The following is a 19139-nucleotide window of genomic DNA, read 5'->3' as shown; positions in this document are numbered from 1 at the left end:
GATGCTCCGTTGTTATGGACTCCCTGTGTCACGATAGAGGCTCCTCCTGTCACGGGGGTGTTTCTGTGTCATGGTGGGGGCTGATGCCACTGGGGGTTCTCTGAAGGACCCTGCCCCATCACAGAGCTTCCTTGCGTTATGGGGTTCCTGTCACCGCTGGACTTCTTCATCGGAAACCCTTGTGTGGGGGACCCCAGCCAGTGTGGGGTATCTGTGGCAATTATGTGGGCGTTTGTGTATGATGCAGGTTTCTGTCACTGGGGCTTCCTGGGTTCTGTGGGGATCCTGGGCCATAGCACGCTGCTCTCATGATGGGGTCTCTGTCATCACGGGGGTCCTGTCCCTGGGGGTGGCTGTGTCCGTGGGAGCCTGAGGTAGAAGCGGAGTTGCGAGGATCGGCCCTCCTGCTACGTCTGTGGCCTAATCCCCTGGCCACGACACGAAGACCCGGAGGTCTTGGCAGTGACCCCTGGGTGGGTGACAGGGCCAGGGTGGGGGTGGGTTGGGGGGAGTGGCCAGCTGCGGGGCAGGAGCAGGAGTGTGGCCCCTGCCCGAGTGTGTCCATCTGCGTGGCGTGGCTCCCTGTCCTCCACGTGCCCATCCTGTGCTGAGCCCATCTGTTCCTTTCTCTCCTCCGTGTGCACCCCAGAGTCTTCCCCAGGAAAAACTGGGAGGATGTGGGAAGGGAAGGAGAGAAAGGGCGAGGGGTGGGCAGGACCTGGGCCTGAGGTGGGTGGGGGTGGGTGCCCAGCTGCTCTGCTCCCCACTGACAGCCCGTCTGGCTTCTGTCCCCCCAGTGCTCAGCGTTGGGGAGGGCGGTTTCTGGGAGGGAACCGTGAAAGGCCGCACAGGCTGGTTCCCGGCAGACTGCGTGGAGGAGGTTCAGATGAGACAGTATGACACCCGGCATGGTGAGTGACCCGCGTCCCCCTGGCAGCTCCCGAGGGTGCACCACCCCTTCCAGCTTCCTCTTGGTCTCTCTCGGCGCTAAATCCACATGTTTGTTCACAGAGAAAAGACTAGAAGTAGACTCAAACATACACTCAAAGTACACAGAAACTTGTGTACACAACACAGACACAGTGCACACACCCTTCACGTACTTCCGAACGTGGGTACGTGTACCCAGACCCTTGATGTGCAGTGGAGACACATGTGATGTCCCCAGAGGAGGTGCACGCCCGTGACCGTGCCTCTGTCTGTGTGGGCCCACACGTGACTCCCAGGGACTGTAACCGCCCCTCCGGCACGGTGCTCACAGAAGCACCAGGTGCACGGAGCGCGATTCCTGTGTGGCTGGCAGACAAGTAAGGAGGTCAGCGTGAGAAAAGAGGCGTTTTTCCAAAGTGGACAGATTGTCCAAGTGGGCAGAGCAGGGAGGCCTGGACCAGCCAAGAGGAAATGAGGCCAGTTGGGCCTGGAGGGGCTCTCCTGGGTACTGTGCAGGGCAGGGAAGGTCTGAGGGCAGCAGGTGAGGGACGGGCCCCATCCTCAGCCTGCAGGAAGAACGTGAGGGTGAAGGCTGCAGCTCCTGGGGTTGGTGAGTAGCCACAGTCCAACCCTGCTGACCACTTGGGCTTCCACCAAGGACCCTTCTGCTTATCAGGATCTGAGGGGTCCTGCTGGTGAAAAGCAGTGGCTGGTCCTTGGGAGGCTCCCAGACCCATGAATGTTGCTTCAGGCCTGGAGAGCTGGTGGGACAAGGAAACCTCTCCTGAGTGAGGTCACTGCTGGCCGTCGGTGGTGTGTCCGGATCGAGGCATGCATACCCACCTGTGTACATGAGGGACTTGGGCCCAGAGTTGTTGTGTCTCCCTGGGTTGAGAGTTTCCTAGGGGAGCCCACCCCTGTGGCCTGGACCCCTACCCTGTGCCGAGCTCAGTGGAGGCCCAGGGAGGCAGGAGCGTGGACACTGGCCCACTCCTGGACAGGTGCCTTTGCTCCTTCCCTTGGCTGTTCCCCAGCCCGCCCTGACGGCTCTCCTGATGGCTTGGATCGTGGAAGGGACTAGGCCTCCTTGTTCTCTGCCTGTGGAGGGATGGGGCAGGGTCCAGGTGGGAAATGATTTCAGAGGTTTGAGCCCTGGTTCCGACAGGATGGGAGGGGGAGCAGTGTGTGGGGGGATGTTCCCACCTGTTGTAGGAGCTGGCCCTGAGCCCTCCCATGTGATGGGTCATGAAGGTTCTGGTTTGAGTACTGTGGATCTCGGGGTGTTAGGACCTAAGACAAAAGCTGAGGGGGAGAAAAGGAGGTTTAGACTAGAGTCAGAACTGGAGCGTAGCAGACGTTCGTTAGGTGTTTGCTGTATGCTGGACCCTGTGCTGGGAGCTGGGATTACAGAGGTCTGACTCATGCCTAGAGGGGACCAGGTGTGCCCAGGTTACAACAGAAACATTAGTGTGAGCACAGGGTCTCCCTGGGTTGGCCTGAAGGAGTCAGAGAGGGCTTCAAAGCAGAGGCATTGTTCTCCGGGTTCTGTAGATGGTCAGCAGACGGGGTGAGGGGGAGCCCGTGTGTGCAGGGCCTGGCACAGTGTTCTAGAGCTTCGTGTCAGCACCTCCCTTGCTGAGCAGCACTGGGGCGCCAGGCACTTTCACATGGAGGAAGTCGTTGACTCTTTCCAGCAGTTCTGGGAGGTGGGGCCGGTTGTTAGTCCATTTCTAGGGGTCACATGGCCCTTAGGGACAGGCAGGCAGCTCTGTGTGAATGGAACAGATGTGTCGGGTGAGGGCTGGCAGGGCTGGCATAGGGATAGAGCCAGCATGGCTTTGTGGTGGGAGGAGAACGGCAGCAGCTGTCTGCTTGTGCAGGTTCTTTAGGGTTGGGGTCGAGGCCCATGCAGGGCAGAGCAGATGGGGAGGAGGGTGGGCGGGGAGGCCAGGGTCACAGAGCGGCAGTGTGGGTGAGGGCTGGGCTCCTAGATGGGGCAGCAGCTGTCGGGTGTGTGGCCTGGAGTGTTCCACTGGGTGGGCAGAGGGAGTGGGGCCTGCGGAGGCTGCCTGCAGCGGGGCGGGAGCAGTAGCAGCCTCCCCCTGACCGCAGCTGCAGGCCCGGCTGGCTGCTCTGGGTGGCACCTGTGTTCTGGGACCCAGGGACCAAGTTCTGCCAGAGGCCAGAGGGCAGCCCAGGAACAAGAACCTGCTTCCAACAGGCTCAGATCCAAAAAAAAGAAAGAAAAAAAAATCTGTGTCTGGGACTGGCGTGGAGATGGAGAAGGACTCAGAGGCCAAGCGGTGTTCGTGGTGCCGACGCGTGCAGGCCGGGCTGCGCCCAGGGTCACCGAGCAGAGAGCAGGCCTCCCACGGCGCCTGCGGAGCGGGAGTGGAAGGAGCGTGGCAGGCAGAGGGTGGATTGTGAGGGCAGGATGGGGTGGCAGAGTCGGGTGTGTTCTGGAGGCTGGTTTGAGCAGGGACCTTGAGGCCCAGTGCGACTGGGACCCTCCGCTGTCCCTCTTGCCCTCCCTCCCATTCTCTCTCATGTGTTCGTCACTTCAGGAGGTTGTGCTGGGTGTTTCCACTTCAGCTGGCTTCTGTGTCTCTGATTAATACAACTGGAGAATGAATTTGTGTTATGCAATAAATACAATTTGGTCAACAAAATCTAAAAACAGGCACCTAGTGAACTGCAAGTTTCGGGGTTTGGCAGGCAGGCACTGTGAGCATTTCTGTGGGTGGGTTGACATACAGAAGGTGAGCCTCACCTGAGCAGCAGTGAGGCTCGGCCTGAGCTGGCTGTGGGGGTGGCAGGACGGTGGGTGCAGGTGTGGTTGGGGGGCCAGGAGGATAAAATATTAGGCTCTCGGAACGTAGGGGGCCCTCTACGTGAATTTTCCTACTCTATAAGAAGAGGCTCAAAGGGACTGTTGACTTACCGAGTCACACAAGTTAGTGGCAGGGACCTGGAATCCAGTCCAGTACTGTTCTTGACATCTGTGTCTTCTGATTTGACTCGTTCTTCCTTTCACCCAGCCAGTGCTCTGTCTGTGCTCATACCCGTCCGTCCTTTGACTCACCCACCTATCCCACCACCCAGCTACTCATGCATTGACATACCCGGCCAATCCAGTGCATAGCCCCTCCCTTCCTCCATCTATCCATTCATCCATCCTCCTACCACCTGCCCAGCTACCTGTCTACCCAGCCCATCCATCCATCCACTCACCTGTCCGTGCATGTATTTATCTTCCCTTTGACCCATCCATACATCCCTCTGTTGCTCCTTCCCTCCCTCCATCCACCTACCCATCCATTTACCTTTTGATCCGTCCTTGTGTCCATCCATCATAGATCCACCCATCCTCCCATTACCTTCCCAGTCAGCACACAGAATGCCTGTTATATGTCAGATGCTGGGATCACAGAGATAAATAATATGTGGTCCTTACCTTCAAGGGGTAGTGGGGGAAACAGGTCATTGAAAATCACAGGTTCCCTGGCTGGGCATGGTGGCTCATGCTTGTAATCCTAGCACTTTGGGAGGCCAAGGTGGGAGGATTGCTTGAGCCCAGGAGTTCGAGACCAGCCTGGGCAATAGCAAGACCCCGTCTCTAAAAAAATTTAAAAAATTAGCCAAGTGTGGTGGTGCAAACCTCTAGTGCCAGCTACTTGGGAGGCTGAGGAAGGAGGATTATTTGAGCCCAGGAGTTGGAGGCTGCAGTGAGCTACGGTCACACCACTATACTCCAGCCTGGGTGACAAAGTGAGACCCTGTCTCAATGAAAAAAAACCATAACTTCCCTGTCTGATCTAATCTCCTGCCTGCTGCTCTGGCTGCACAGGCTCCACACGGTCCCTCGAATGCTCCAGGCCGACACCTGCTATGGGCTTCACCCCGACTAGCCCGCTCCTGGGAAGCCCTTTACCCACGTACCTGCAGGCTGCTCCCTTCTTTCTGTCCTCAGCCTTTGCTCAGTTCTGCCTTCCTGGTGAGGCCTTCCTGTGACCACCCTAGAACTGCAGACTTTCTCTGAACCCCTTATTCTGTTTGCTTTTCCCTTAAGCTTTTGCCAGCATTTGACATGTATATTTATTGCCTGTTTATTCTCTCTCCCCCAAATAGATCACAAATTCCACAAGGGGGAGACTTTGTTCTGTTCTCTGCTATATTCCCAAAGCCCAAGACAAACAGAGCCTGATACATAGTAGGAGCTCAACAGATACTTGTTGAAGAAAAAAGGAATCTCTACAGTGAGAGGAAATGAGGGAGGTGCTGAGGGGCGAAGTTCGAGGCAGTGGTGGTGCCACTTGGGGGTTCTGAAGAGTGGAGCCAGGGCGCCCGGACGCCAGGAGGGCAGGGCCGGGCCCGCAGGCGGCTGAAGGAGCCCTTGAGGCGCAGAGGTCGTGGCTGGAAGGCAGAGCAAACTTTCTGGAGACCACAGGGTGGGGCAGCGGGCAGACAGCTGGCTGGAGCCACAGTGGCCATGAGGGACTTTGAGATCAAGAGGACAGGTGGAGACAAAGCTCTGGGGCATACAGTGGGGTCAGGGAAGGGCAGCCAGCCCCTGACACCTGCACTGCCTGCCCTATTCAGGCGGGATCTGAAGCAAGGGACCCCGTGAGGCTGAGTGTTGGGGCTGTCGTGAGGAATGTGGTGAAGACACGATGCTGCTTCCCTGCCGGTGCATGTGGGCACGCAGCAGGGCACTCGTCCGTGAGTGTGGGTCCTGCACACACAGACCTCACGCGTGCACCCGACTGCGGGCTCACACACACAGATGCAGGTGCATTCACACAGGACTGCAGGTCATGCACGCGCGTGCGCGCGCGCACACACACACACACACACACACACACACCCCATTCTTGGCTCCCAGCCTTGGGGCTCGCTGACCCTCTCTGTGGACAGCCCTGGCCTTGTCTGGTCCCCTGTGTGCAGCTCCTCAGGAGAGAGGGGAGCCGTGGCTGCTGCCCCACCTTGGACCCTGACCCCCAGAGGCCAGAATTCCCTGATGAGCCCCTCGGCCTTCTTGCCTTGGGATCTCTAGACCCAGCACTGCAGGATTTGGGGTTCCTTACTTCCATATGGGCACAGCCAAGCCCAGGGTGTGTATGTGGGCGGAGACTGGTGACCAGCACGGTTGAGGGCAGTTCAGGCCCGTTGGAGGCCGAGACTGTCCCTCAGCTCCTGACGCTCCCTTCAGAGACCCGGGAGGACCGGACGAAGCGGCTGTTTCGCCACTACACAGTGGGCTCCTATGACAGCCTCACGTCACACAGGTACACGCAGGGACACTGGCTGGGGCATGCAGATGGGGTGTGGGTGGGGTGTCCACCAGGAGGCCAGGTGCGAACAGGTCAGAGGAGGGCGCAGAGGGGGTGCCCTGCCCCCCTCTGTCCTTCACTGTCCCCTCAGTCCAGGGGTGACGCCGGGTGGACTGTGTCCGTGGGACCCTGTGGGGTTGCCTCACCCCTCCCTGCTTTCCTCTGTCAGCGATTATGTCATTGACGACAAAGTGGCTGTCCTGCAGAAACGGGACCATGAGGGCTTTGGCTTTGTGCTCCGCGGAGCCAAAGGTAACGGGCAGTGGGTGCTGGGCAGGGTGGGCGCTGCTCGGGGCATCCGCCTCTCCCCTCCCCTTCTTGTGGCCCCTTCCTGCTCTCCCGTGGTGGTGACAGTGTCAGGGCAGCAGTTTCTCCCTCGGTTGTTTTCTACTGTCTGTTGTAGGGTGTCTGACAGAGTGGGGGGCCTTTCTCCTGGGAGTGAGTCCGAGGTTTTGCAGAGGTCCCCAACCTTTTTGGCACCAGGGACCAGTTTCCTGGAAGTCAGTTTTTCCACAGCGGGGGTGGTTTCGGGATGATCAGGTGGTGATGCGAGCGACGGGGAGTGGCCGTGAATACTCGCTTGCCCACCGCTCACCTCCTGCTGCGCAGCCTGGTTCCTAATAGGCCACGGACTGGCAGTGGTCCGTGGCCCAGGGCTTGGGGACCGCAGCAGAGGGAAACGTCCTGGAGTCCTGGGCTGCCCTGGTGGCCCCTCCTGCAGCCCTTCCCTAGCCCCGGTCACTCTGCCCCTCGTAGTCATTGGTTTCTCGTGCTGAGCCACTTGGAGGCTGCTGTGTGGCAGCCGCCCCCTCCTGAACAAGGCTGGTGAAGCACCTCCTAATTGCCCCTGCAGCGGAGACCCCCATCGAGGAGTTCACTCCCACGCCGGCCTTCCCCGCGCTGCAGTATCTGGAGTCCGTGGACGTGGAAGGTGTGGCCTGGAGGGCTGGGCTGCGCACGGGAGACTTCCTCATCGAGGTGAGGCCTGTCCTGACCTGCATGGCCCGCAGGGTGCTAACCCCTGCACGCTGAGGGGGCTGCACCTGGGAGTGTCCCCACCTCGCTGCCTGTCTGTCCCAGGTGAACGGAGTAAACGTGGTAAAGGTCGGACACAAGCAGGTGGTGGCTCTGATTCGCCAGGGTGGCAACCGCCTTGTCATGAAGGTTGTGTCCGTGACAAGGAAGCCGGAAGAGGATGGGGCTCGGCGCAGAGGTGAGGGGTCAGGCTTCAGGCCTCTGCCCGGACTCTCCCCTCTGGCCCCTGGTCCTAGACCTTTGACCTCAGGCCCACATTTCTCTCCCCACCTCTGATCCCAGACTGCTGACATCAGATTCCTGAACCTAGATGAAATGCCCTCATGTGTGACGTGGGGTCCTTCTCCATCCCTGATGTTAGACTAGCACCCCTGCCCCCTGGCCCGAGGCCTCTGACCCCTGACCCCAGATCGCCCCTTCTCAGATCCCTGCCCCCTCCTTCCCGGCGTTCCCCCAGCCCCTGGCGTGGCAGAGCCCTCCTTCCCTACACCGCCAGCAGCTGCCTGGAGGCCGGGGTTGCCATAGCAACTGTGAGGTTGACGCTGCCGTGCTGCTTATTGTCGGAGGGAAGGGGGAGGCGGCACCTGAGGGAAGAGGAAAAGCGTCTTCTCCCCGCGCCGACGACGCGGCACAGCCTGGGCCCAGGAGGCTTGCCAGCCGGCCCAGCCTAGGCCTGTGGCTTGGCTGACCACACCCTGGTCCCCCCAAGGGGCAGTGGCCACCTGGGCCTGGGGGAGCCCTGAAGCAGCAGGAGCCCAGCCTGCCAGGAGACCCCTCCCAGCCCCCACCCCATGGCTCTGGTGCCCCCTTGCTTGGCCCTTGGAGCCTGCAGGGTGGGCACTCAGGCCAGAGCCAGCCAGCACCGGGACCCCCACCAGCACCCTTGACCGTTGCCTGAGGCCCTGGCTCTGGGGGGTCCTGAGGGCCCTGGGGCCCCGACCGCCCCGGCCCCCAGTACTCCCTGAGCTCCTAGCGCCATGAAGAAGTTTGCGTCCAGCCGCAGCCTGAACAAGATCTTGGCCCAGTGCGACTCGTCCTCGCGGGAGTACGAGGAGATCCAGGCGGTGGAGCGCAAGTGGCACCTGCACCTGGCCACACCGCGCCGCCTGCTGCTGGACAGGAGGTCCAAGGCCTCCCTCTTCTTTGCAGCCCCGCCGCCCCCCAAGAGGGCTCCCAGCACCACACTGACACTGCGCTCCAAGTCCATGACGGCTGAGCTTGAGGAACTCGGTGAGCACTGGGGGTGGCAGTGGGGGGTGGACAGCGGGTAGACCGCCCAGGACGGGCAGCCCAGCGTAGAGTGGACAGAAGCAGTGGGAGGACAGGGGACTGAGCTGGGCCTGAAGCCAGGCAGAGACCGTGGTGGGGAAGGGCAGATGGACAAATGTGCAGGTCAGAGGTAAAGGGATAGGGCTGGAGCGTTGGGAAATTGGGCACCTGTGGGGTAGGTGGGCAGTGCCCACAGAAAGGGCGGTGGCTGAGGGGCTGACGGACTGGAGGTAGACAGTGGGATGGCCAGGACAGACGGCCGGGGAGCAGGGTCTGGCCCACCGGTATGTTTGCACGAGTGTGCATGGGTGTGCGTGTGCTGCCTCTGGTTCTCCACGTCTCTGCTCTGACTTTATTCCTGCATTCCGTCCAAGTAAGAAGGAGCAGTAGTGAAGCGACCCAGGGTCTGCTTCTGGCTCTGCCAGGTGCTGGCAGTGTCGTCTCTGTGTTTATTTTACCCTCTTGGTGCCTGTTCACTCGTTGGTCAAGTTGCCCTGCTGACCTCACAGGGCTGTTGTGAGCACTAATGTTAGGGAACTGGGACAGGAGTGTGCTGGGCTTCGATGGGGCACATTGTGGGCACAGTCCCAGGTTGACCACGAACAGCCTCATTGTGGGCATGTGCAGATGCACTTGACCATGTCCTGACATGTGACAGTTAATAGCCTCTTCGTGGGCATGTCCCAGTACATGTGACCATTGTCCTCATTGTAGGCATGTGCTAATACATGTGACCATTAACAGCCTCGTTGTAAGTGTGTCCCAACCATCAACAGCCTTATCACGGGCACGTCCTAGTATCTGTGACAGTCGACATGCTCTTTCCTTCTGTAGTCTGAGGCCAATCCTAGCCCCAGAATTGACTGTGGCTCTAGTCATAGAGGAACCCTGCCTTTGGTCCCAAGCTGGGCCCTGACCAAGTCCTGGCCATGGGAAAGGCCTTGATTCTGGTTCTATGCTGAGCCCCAGCCCTGGCTTCAGTCTTGATTCTACCCCAACCATAGAAGAAACCCTTACCCTGGTCCCCAGAATTACCCCTGACCTTACTCATGGTCTGAGCTCGGACCCTGTTCTGGCCACAGGCTGAGCTGCCCCGTACAAGCAGAAGCAGTATAGTTCACTGTGGGAAATAGCTACCAACATAGACCAGTCAGAATTTTCTTCACTATAAATATTCCAAATAAAATAAAGCTAAAAAAAAACCACACACAGACAATTTTAAAACAAAGGAAGAGGAATCCCAGGTCTCAAAAATGAAGAGAGAAAGGAAAACCAGGGAGGTGGAGGCAGCCGATGCTCCCATAGCCCACAATATAGGTCCCAAGGGCAAGAGGTTGGGGTTCCGATGCCCCCACAGAGCTAAAAGACGTGGCTGTGGACCTGTGAGAAGCAGGAAGGTCAGAACCAAGCCTAAGAGCTGGAATTCGCATCAAAAGAACTCAAAATCATAGAAGAATATGAAAGAGACAATAAAATGTTTAAATTATTACAGAGTTTAAGAGAACTAACAGAATGCCTAATGAAGGAACAGGACAGAACAACAACAACAAAAGAATAAACACATTTCAAAAGGACCCCTAAAGAACTGTTATCGTCACCGTGATAAAAAAGAAATCCGTGGCTGGGATCCATCTCAGATAAATCTGAGATGATTACCCAGAATATAGCATAGAAAGATAAGTAGATACAAAATATTGAACAGCAGTTAAGAGATACTAAGGACTAGTGAGAAAATCCCAGCATTTACCTAATGTGAGTCCTCGGGGGAAAGAATAACAAGAATGGGGAAGAGGCAATATTTGAAGAGTAAATGGCTAAGAATTTTGCAAAGTTGAACAAAGACATGAGCCTTCAGTTTGAAGAAGTGTAAGTTCCAAGCAAGGAAATAAAAGTGAATCTAGATCTAGATCTATCATAGTAAAATTGTAGATCACAGTGGACAAGCAGAAAAATCTTAAAAACTACCAGAGAAGGGGAGAGAGAAAGAGAGAGAGAGAAGCTGCTGGATGCTTTAGAGAGGAATGATGGCTAGGCCGACAGCAGACTTCTCATCAGCAATAGTAGACGGCAGCTGACGATGGAACAATAGCGTCAAAGTCTTAAGTCAAAATGCCTTTCCACCCACCATTCTGTACCCAGCTAACCCTGTTCATTCAAGAATGAGGCAGAGAAGCTAGCAGACTTCTGGCCACGGGGTCATGAGGGTCCAAGGTCAGTCACAGGGAGCTGACCTGTCGCACCGATTGAGGATCCAAACTGGTCAAAAGCAAATACCGGTAGGCAGCTGGGTCTGGCTGGACATCAGGCTGAGCCTCCTGCCGGAGGCGGTCGTATACCGTGTTCAGCTGCATGTTCAGGAGGGCCCTTCCTATTCTGCACGGAGAGGCTTTGGGGCAGTATGAGATCTCTAACCCTGGGACCCAGGGACTGTGCCCTGTAGAAGTAGAAGAACTGCCTTCTGTTCTCTGGACTTTTCTATCTGCAGAAACCAGTGAGTGGAAGAAGCTCCTCTTCCTCTCTCCTCTGGTACATCAAGCCTCAGAACGGGGTTGCTGGGGTTGCTGGACGACCCTTGTCTTCCAGAGGAATTCACTTGCAGCTTCAGGCCGGCATAAGTTTCCAGGCTTTTTCCTGAGCGGAGTCTGGGCAGGATGAAGGGACAGCTTAGCTTGGAGCCTCTGTGCATACTCCTGGGGTCATGGCTTCTGTTGAAGCTGGGCCAGGCTCTTCATGTTGCTCTGTTCAGAGAAGGGCCTGGGCGCCCAAGAGCTCAGGAAGCCACCTAGTCCCCAGAGGACAGCTGTCCTGGGAAGCCAGCCCATTTGCTGACCTTCTGACCAGTCCCCCCAGAAAATGGCTGATTTGCCAGCACTAGGGTTTCCCCAGGTACCTGAGGGACCATCCCACAATCCAGTGTTTTTGCTTTTAAAAGACAGAAATGTGGCCAGGCACGGTGGCTCATGCCTATAATCCCAGCACTTTAGGAGGCTGAGGTGAAAGGATCACTTGAGACCATGAGTTTGAGACCAGCCTGAACAATATAGTGAGACCCCATCTCTAAAAAAACACCTTGAAAATTAGCCAGGTGTGGTGGTGCATGCCTGTAGTCCCAGCTACTTGGGAGGCTGAGCCAGGAGGATCACTTGAGCCTGGCAGTTGGAGGCTGCAGTGAGCTGTGATTGTGCCACTGCACTCTAGCCTGGGTGACAGAGTGGGACCTTGCCTCAAAAAGAAAAAAATAGGAATGAGACCTGTTGGGTCATTGCCAGCAACATCAGTCCTGCCAGTCGCTGTCAGCAGCTGATCGACCCTTTTAGGATCCGTAGTCTACTGAGAAGATGAACTGAAGCTAGGAAGAAGAGGAAGTGCGAGGTGACAGGGAAGGCAGGTGGTAGGGTAGAGGCTCCTGCCCAGGTGGCTGCTGCTGCACAGAGACCATGGGGGACGCAGGGCCCTGCGGGAGGAGGGGGAGGGAAGGGCCAGTGTGCGCGGGAATGGGGTGAGCGAAGGCTGGTGCCCTGGAAATGAAGGGGTTGGGTTCGGACCCTCCTCCTGAGACAGGTGGTGGGAGGAGGAGGAGGGCGAGTGCCCTGTTCTCGTCAGCGTTAGGGGCTCCTCACGGTCACCACGCGGTCGTCTGCTCAGCCTGAGCCAGGCGTGTGCTGGGGCCTAAGGCCAGGGGAGACCCAGGCCAGGGAGGCCCTGGCAGGTCGACGCCCCTCCTGTTCATTCACTTCCCTGTGATTTCTGGGTCCCTTTTTCTTTTGTGATGAGAACATCAGGGTATGTGTCACACCCAGCGTCCCTGTGAGTGGCCTCATTCTGGAAAAGGTTTCTCTGCCAGACATGCTTGTCCTGCCTTTGTTTAAAACCTGTGCACAGGTGACCACCTCGGTTTTCAGTGGCATCCGAACTTGGTTTCTATGGGGTTTTGCCTGTTTTCTGAACAAACACTCGACAGAACCAAGTGTGATTTACTTGTGCATGCTCCACGCGTGCATGTCTGTGTGCATGTGTGTGCGCGCACACACGTGAACGTTCCAGCTCGTGGTTGTTTCCTCCTTGGATTTCAAGCCGGGTACCAGCCGACTCTGCATTTGGACAGATTTGCCACTCCTGGTCTGATAAAGAGGTGTAGGCTGGTAGACGGGAAAGGTCCTGGTTGCTGGGGAGGTGGGGGTGGGAGGGACGGGGCAGGGACACGAGTGTGGGGAACGGGGCCAGTGCCGAGGGATGAAGCTGCCTCTCATCCCCTGTGCTCTGTTTCTTGATTCCAAGCCTCCATTCGGAGAAGAAAAGGGGGTGAGTCATCTGCTTGCATCCCCAGGGCCCCGGCTTTGCCTGACCCCTGTCCGGGTGTGTCCCTGCTGGTGTGTGAGGAGGCTCCAGCTCCAGTCAGGGTGGTCTGGAAGCCTGGGCTGCACCCTCCTGTTTGGCTTTTCCCTGGGGATCTGGTGGGGGCATGAGAGGAGGACAGACGGAACGTTCCCAGGGTGTGGCCAGCTGGGGTGCGGTGGGGAGACTCAGCATGGCCCAGGGGCTCAGGGGAGCGGTGGGCTGAGAGCTACAGAGGCAGCCTGGCAGGGAGGAGCTGGCAGAGCCCCCGTGGAGGCCGCTGCATGTGCCACGGCCCAGAGTGGTGGGCGGTGCTCGGAGGGCCCACGGTGGAGCTCGAGGGAGCAGGGGAACTGGGCCACGTCGAGGTGTTCAGCTGCGGCCTGCACTGCTTCTCTCTGCCTGTCCTCTCGGGGCCTGTGCTTGGGCTGTGGGCGCCACGCCATCCGCATGCTGGTTGGTCGCAGGGCCAAGCCCAGAGCAGACAGTCCCTTTAGAGCAGGGATCTGAGTCCCACAACTTGGCAGGGGGAGTGTGGAGCTCCCCTGCCTAGCAGCCCTCCCAGGCTACCAGCTTCACCCTCCCACTCACTGTTCAGGTGCCCCCACCCCGCATCCTTTGAGGCTTCTCCCTGTATGTCCTGGATGTGCAGCCTGTGCTGGGGACGCTGTGTTCGGGTGGGGACAGAGTCACCGGCCTGGGTACTGAGGGACACCACCTGGCGAGGTCCTGGGGCCTGGCCTCCGGCAGCCTTTGCTCGAGGACGAGGGGAGTCGGGGCCCAGAGGAAAAAGCCCACGGTGGCTTTGTGGCCCCAGGTGTGCCTGGCACCCGCCATCCCTTACTCCGGATCTGCTGGGCCGGGGGCACCTCCGCTGGCCCCTGGCCCAGCTCTCTCCTGCCCGACCCGCGTTCCCTGCCCTCCTTTGCCCTGCGAAGGCTCTGCTGCCTCTTGCCCCAGCCCAGGTGAAGGCCTTCCCCAGTGTCTCTCCAGGTACTAAAAACATGATGGTCTCCTTCAGGGACCTTTTCTCCACGCCTTCGGGGCAGACTCAAGCTGTTTCTGGAGTACTCCGGTTCTGCCCTCCCGCTCATTCGAGGGGCTCCCGGGTGCTGCGCTGTGGCCCTGATCACACAGCGCCAGGCCCCTGTGCGAGGCTGCTGGGAGGGGCGGGCCCACCTAGCTCCTTGTCGGCTTCATTTCCTTTTTATAAGTATCTGAAATGATCTATTTAGGAATCTATTTTCTAATGGCGGGGTGGGGGGGCGTGCTTTGTCAGTGTCATCAGGTTGTGATTTGCAGAATTCTTGATTCTTTCCCTCTGGACCTAATTCCCGCCCGGCCCCAACACCATCGCCACATGACAAGAAATACCCGCTTTGCTAAACTTCACGCGCACACTGCTGTGGGTGGCTGGGATCGGGGCTTCCGGACCTGGAGACGCAGCCTCTCGTGACCCACAGCTCGGGGCTCAGGGGGCTCAGGTGGTGGCGTGTATTACACGCCAACTCCGTGTATGCCACGGAGTTTTCCGTCCATTCGTGTCTTTACTTCTGCGGTTTCTGGAGAGTGTGGTAGCTACATCTGGTCTCTTATTTGCTGGATCTGTGGCCTGGGACAGTTTCTCTCTCTGAGCTTCAGTTTGCTACAGGGTAAAAAGAAGTAGAAACAGGATCTTCATGCAGTTGTTGTGGGATGAGAGAGGGGATTCGTGTAGCCCGGCACTCTCTGGAAACCACCGAGAACTGAACAAACTGTGGTGATGACGATTTCAGCTTCTGAAGGAGACTGTTCGCTCGGTTACAAAGACAGCAGTCCCTGATCTGCTCCCGGGCTGCGTCGCCTGCGTGCTGGGCGCCTCCAGCAGGCCCGGCTGTTCCGCGTTGGAGTGTGTTTTGCTGGTGAACTTCTGCATTGTTCAGGGCCCAGGCTGGGCACTGGCGGAGCACAGAGAACATGCTGGCTCTCTTCTTGGAGGGCCCACAAGCTGTCTGGGGAGACGAGGCGCGCAGACAGGGAGATTCGTGTGCGTGTGCACTCAGCGTGGGCCCTTCTTGTGTGCTGATCCCCACTAGAGACATGCAAAGCAGGTGCTGTTTTTATGCCTGTTGTATCAGATGAGAACACTCAGTCAAAAGAGGTTAAGTCGGGACAGTCGGTGTACAGGCCAGGTCTGGTCCGGGTTGGGTGCAGGCAGTGTCAGGAAGGCCATTTACTTCCCCACAGCAGTTGCTCAGCAGACCAGGGGCTGTGAACGGCCACAGGTGGGGCTGGAAGGAGCAGGAGGTGTCCAGGCCGACCACTGAGGTTCTCCAACACGGGCGCTTGGAGAGTGAAGGATGCCAGGATGAGTGTGACCAGACGTGGGGTCCGCTAGAGTTGCCACAGCCCCCGAGAGCCGGGAAGGGCCTGTGGGTGTGGTGGGTGGGGCTGCTGAGCGAGGGGCTGGCGGAGCGGCCGGGGCACACAGGTGCTGCCCAGCCCTGCTGCGTGCCCCACGAGCCAGCCTGGAGTGGGGGCGGGGCTAGAGCTGGGTGGACCCTTGGTGAGATCCGCGGACCCCGGGGGAGTCATCCCGCCAGAGCTCCGACAGTCCCCAGATACACGTTAGTTTAACAAAGTTTCCAAATCACTTTGATAAAAAATACCACTTTTTAAGACATTAATTTTACTTTAATAACAAGCGAACAAGAAAAAGCTTCTCTTTGGTAATAGATTTGAAAAGAATGTTGCCATGGCCTGCCTGGTACCCCCTCCCAGTGAGGGCCGTGTCAGGCGTGAGCCCGGCTGCGGCCTCCTTGCCCCTCTCCCTTTCTCTGGCCCCAGCTGCTTTCTAAGGGGCACAGGAGCCCTGTCAGTGGGGGGTCCTCCCTCACTGTCCCCCCACTTCCTCCTCTTTTCGTGGCACCTCCCACCCTGGGTAGGGCTGCCTTGGCCTGTTTTGCATCAAACAGTTTTTTAGGTCCTAGCCTGGAGCAGCAAACTGTTTTCAGAAAGTATCCCCCCATCTGTTCATTAACTCCTTCAATATTGGTTTATGCGCCCATTCAGACATCTTTCGTGGACACCTGCTTGTATATTGGGGTCTGTCCTAGGGCTGGGATCCCGCCACAAACAGCCTCCCTTCTAATGTGGCGGTGGGGGTATGTTACGTGCCGTGTGCTCAGAACGGGGACAGGACAAGGGGAAATGGAGAGAAATTCAGGAAGACTGGGCTCTGAACGGTCTGTCCCTGCCCTGCTCTCTTCCCTTCCCTCGAGTGGGGTCCGTGGGGTGACCTGGAGTGAGGGGCCTCCGTCGGCACCACGGGGTGGACCGGCCTGGGAGGACGCGGCAGTGCGGCTGCAGGCGGGTCCCGGCGGCTGAGATGGGGTCTCCTTGGCTGTGCAGAGAAGCTGGATGAGATCCTGGCAGCTGCTGCGGAGCCAACGCTGAGGCCGGACATCGCGGACGCCGACTCCAGAGCTGCCACTGTCAAGCAGCGGCCCACCAGTCGGAGGATCACCCCTGCCGAGATAAGCGTAAGCCAGCGTGGGTAGCTGGGAGTGCCAGGACAGTCGGGTGTGGGGTTCAGAATGTCACGGCCCCTCCTTGCTGAGGTGAGAGCCCGTCATTTGGACCCTTCTCCGGAGGTGGGTGAAGCACCAACAGCCTCTCAGAGACGCTCGAGGCCGTTGCAGCCCCAGGAGGGCCACGGTTCGGCTCTCGCTGGGTTCTCACTCCCGTGGCCGCAGCTTGCAGGGCCTCAGGCCTCAGGCCGTCCCTGTGTCATGCCCAGGACCTCCTAGATGCCCTGTCCCCTGACCACTGCCCCACCCTGTGCCTTCTGTGCTCCTCCCCACCCTCCCCCAGCCCATACCCAGGCTCTGCACCCGCCCCGCCCACCGTCCACACTGCCCACCTGCCCAGGCCCTAGCGGGCGGCATCGCTGCTCCCCAGGCCAGGGCCTGGATCTGATTCCTGGTCCAGGCACCACGGGCACCAGCGCCCTTGGAGTGAGTGCATGGGGTGACTGGTCTCCAGCTTAGGAGGACTGGGGTCCCCCCAGTGCCCTGGAACCTCCATATCCCCCTCCCTGACCCCCACAGTCATTGTTTGAGCGCCAGGGGCTCGCAGGCCCAGAGAAGCTGCCGGGCTCCTTGCGGAAGGGGATTCCACGGACCAAGTCTGTAGGTATGGCCGGGCTGTTGGGCGGGACGGGGCTGGGAGGAATGGGGCTGGGCTGGCGGGGTGGATTTGGGTTTAGAGGATGCTGCCTCTCCCTACCCCTAACTGGGTTTCCAGTTTCCAAGTCCCACCTCTCCCTGGCCCCAGCCCAGGGATCTCATTTGTGGACATAGGAGGGGTCCTACCTTCCCCCAACCTAGAGATACATGGACGAGACCCTTGAGAATGTGCCCACCCCACCCACCGCTCCCCCAGCAGGCGCCCCGCCTCACGCACCCTCACGTCTTGACGGGCACCAGTGCCCTGTCCCCAGGTCAGCTGTCTCCTGTCCTGGCCGCTCCCCGCAGCCAAATGCATGCCGAGTTTCTGATCCTAAAACTAACCCCCCGGAACCTGGCTGCCCCACCCCTCCAGGTACTGCCCTCTCTGCCCTTCGTAGCCACAAAAACTCACCTCTGCTTGCTGCCTCCTGTCTCCCACCTCTCCCAGCCTGCAGCAGACTTGCTCTCTCTATATCCAAAATTGAAACTGCTCCTACCAGGGTCACTGATGGCCTCCAGGACGTTCTTCTCAGTGTCGCAAACCCTTCCTCTGACTGACCTCAGCTGGCTTTTGGTTCCTTCGCTCCCCCTCTACGAAACCCTCCTCCTCGGGGCTTTAGGACAGCACTGCTTGGTTTTTCCCTCTTTTCTCAGGCTGCCCCTGTTCCACCCCCACTGCCCCAATCCCCCAAAGGCAGTGATTTCTCAGGCTGTGCCCTCAGCTGTCCTCCCCCAGTGCTCGTCAGCCATCACCCCCCCCACTGGCCGTCCCCTCTCCCGACCCCAGACCTGGACATCTAACCAGCTGCGCGCATCCCTCCAGGCATCCCGTCTCCCCTCAGCTGCCCGGCTGTGCACCCGTCAATCCACGGACCTGCCCGCTCGTCCGTCCATCATCCACAGACACCCACCATGTCCCCACCTGCCACACACCAGGGCAAACCCTGCTCAGCACTCACTGCGGGTTGGATGCAGTGTCTAGTACAATAGCCACGTTGAGGTGGCACCATGTGTACCTTTATGTGATAGAAGAGGAAGCTGAAGCAAGGAGGGGTAAGATGACCTGCCCAAGGTCACACAGCTGCCCTACCTGTGGTCTTCAGTTCACCCTTTGGCCAACCACCTGCCCATCCCTCACCCACCTCAGGACCCCACCAAGTGGTGCTCATGCTAGGCCGATCCCAGGCTGATTCTGGGGCTCAGCTGGGGACGTGACATGTTTTCAGACAGCTCAGCAGTTATGTGGTGGATGTCAGGACACACGTACAAGGGGAGCTGATGAAGGAACAGCTCCAGCCACACCTGGTATCACAGAAAGCTGGGGTTGGGCTGTGTGTTCTTAGACATGCAAGATAAGTGGGAGTTTCTGAGGGACAGTGGGGTGAATTGCTGATAGGCCAGTGTGTAAAAGGCACACGGGCATGTGGCCTGGTCCTTCAGGGACTGCCAAGAGTCGTTTCTGTAGGTGGGAGGGTAGGGAAGAAGGCTGGTGAGACTGGAGCTACTTTGTAACCAAGAGGTGCTCCTCCCTGGCCTGAGGCCTACGTGTCCTCCATGGTTCTTTCCGTATCCTCCACTCCACCCGACAAAGTGGGGGTGGGCTACCTCCTCACATGCCTTGCAGCCCTGCCCGTCACCCCGCACCTGGACCCCAGCTTTGTTCTCCTCACGACCTCCTTCCTTGGCTTTGCCCTGAGTCCATCCCTCTGGCCAAAGGAGGCTTTCTGCAAAGCAGTTATCACTCCGCATTCCTCAGCTTGACCCTCTGTAGGCTCCTTACTGTCTTAGGGGCCCAGTACCAGCCCCGGCCGTCTCCTGCTTCCTCTGGGGACATCTGTCCTCACCCCCTCCGACCTAGGCCTTCTGGTGCTAGGCTTCTAGGCTTCTTGATGCTCCCTACCTGCCCTCACTGTGCCTGGATGGCCTGTCCCTCAGCCCTGCCCAGTCCCAGGACTGACTGCCGGCAGCTCCAGATCTATGCGCCTGCCTGCAGGCCTTGAGCCACTCGGTAGAGACGCCAGCTCCCCGTCAC

General features: G+C 58.6%; 1 protein-coding gene across 1 annotated transcript in view; it reads left to right on the top strand.

The window, feature by feature from the left end:
* The window catches only part of SHANK3 (SH3 and multiple ankyrin repeat domains 3), a 50920-nt gene that overhangs the window by 16350 nt on the left and 15431 nt on the right, over positions 1-19139 (top strand). The window contains exons 12-19 of the mRNA XM_012648738.1: positions 798-911; positions 6140-6215; positions 6430-6512; positions 7114-7238; positions 7341-7473; positions 8445-8525; positions 16290-16420; positions 16988-17072. Of these exons, the coding sequence (XP_012504192.1) occupies positions 798-911; positions 6140-6215; positions 6430-6512; positions 7114-7238; positions 7341-7473; positions 8445-8525; positions 16290-16420; positions 16988-17072 (828 nt within the window). The remainder of the gene's footprint in view (positions 1-797; positions 912-6139; positions 6216-6429; positions 6513-7113; positions 7239-7340; positions 7474-8444; positions 8526-16289; positions 16421-16987; positions 17073-19139) is intronic.

Source organism: Propithecus coquereli, unplaced genomic scaffold (genome assembly GCF_000956105.1).
Source record: "Propithecus coquereli isolate 6110/MARCELLA unplaced genomic scaffold, Pcoq_1.0 Scaffold294, whole genome shotgun sequence".
Classification (NCBI taxonomy): domain Eukaryota; kingdom Metazoa; phylum Chordata; class Mammalia; order Primates; family Indriidae; genus Propithecus; species Propithecus coquereli.
The sequence above is the reverse complement of the archived record's forward strand: the minus strand, read 5'-3'. Positions and strand labels throughout refer to the sequence as shown.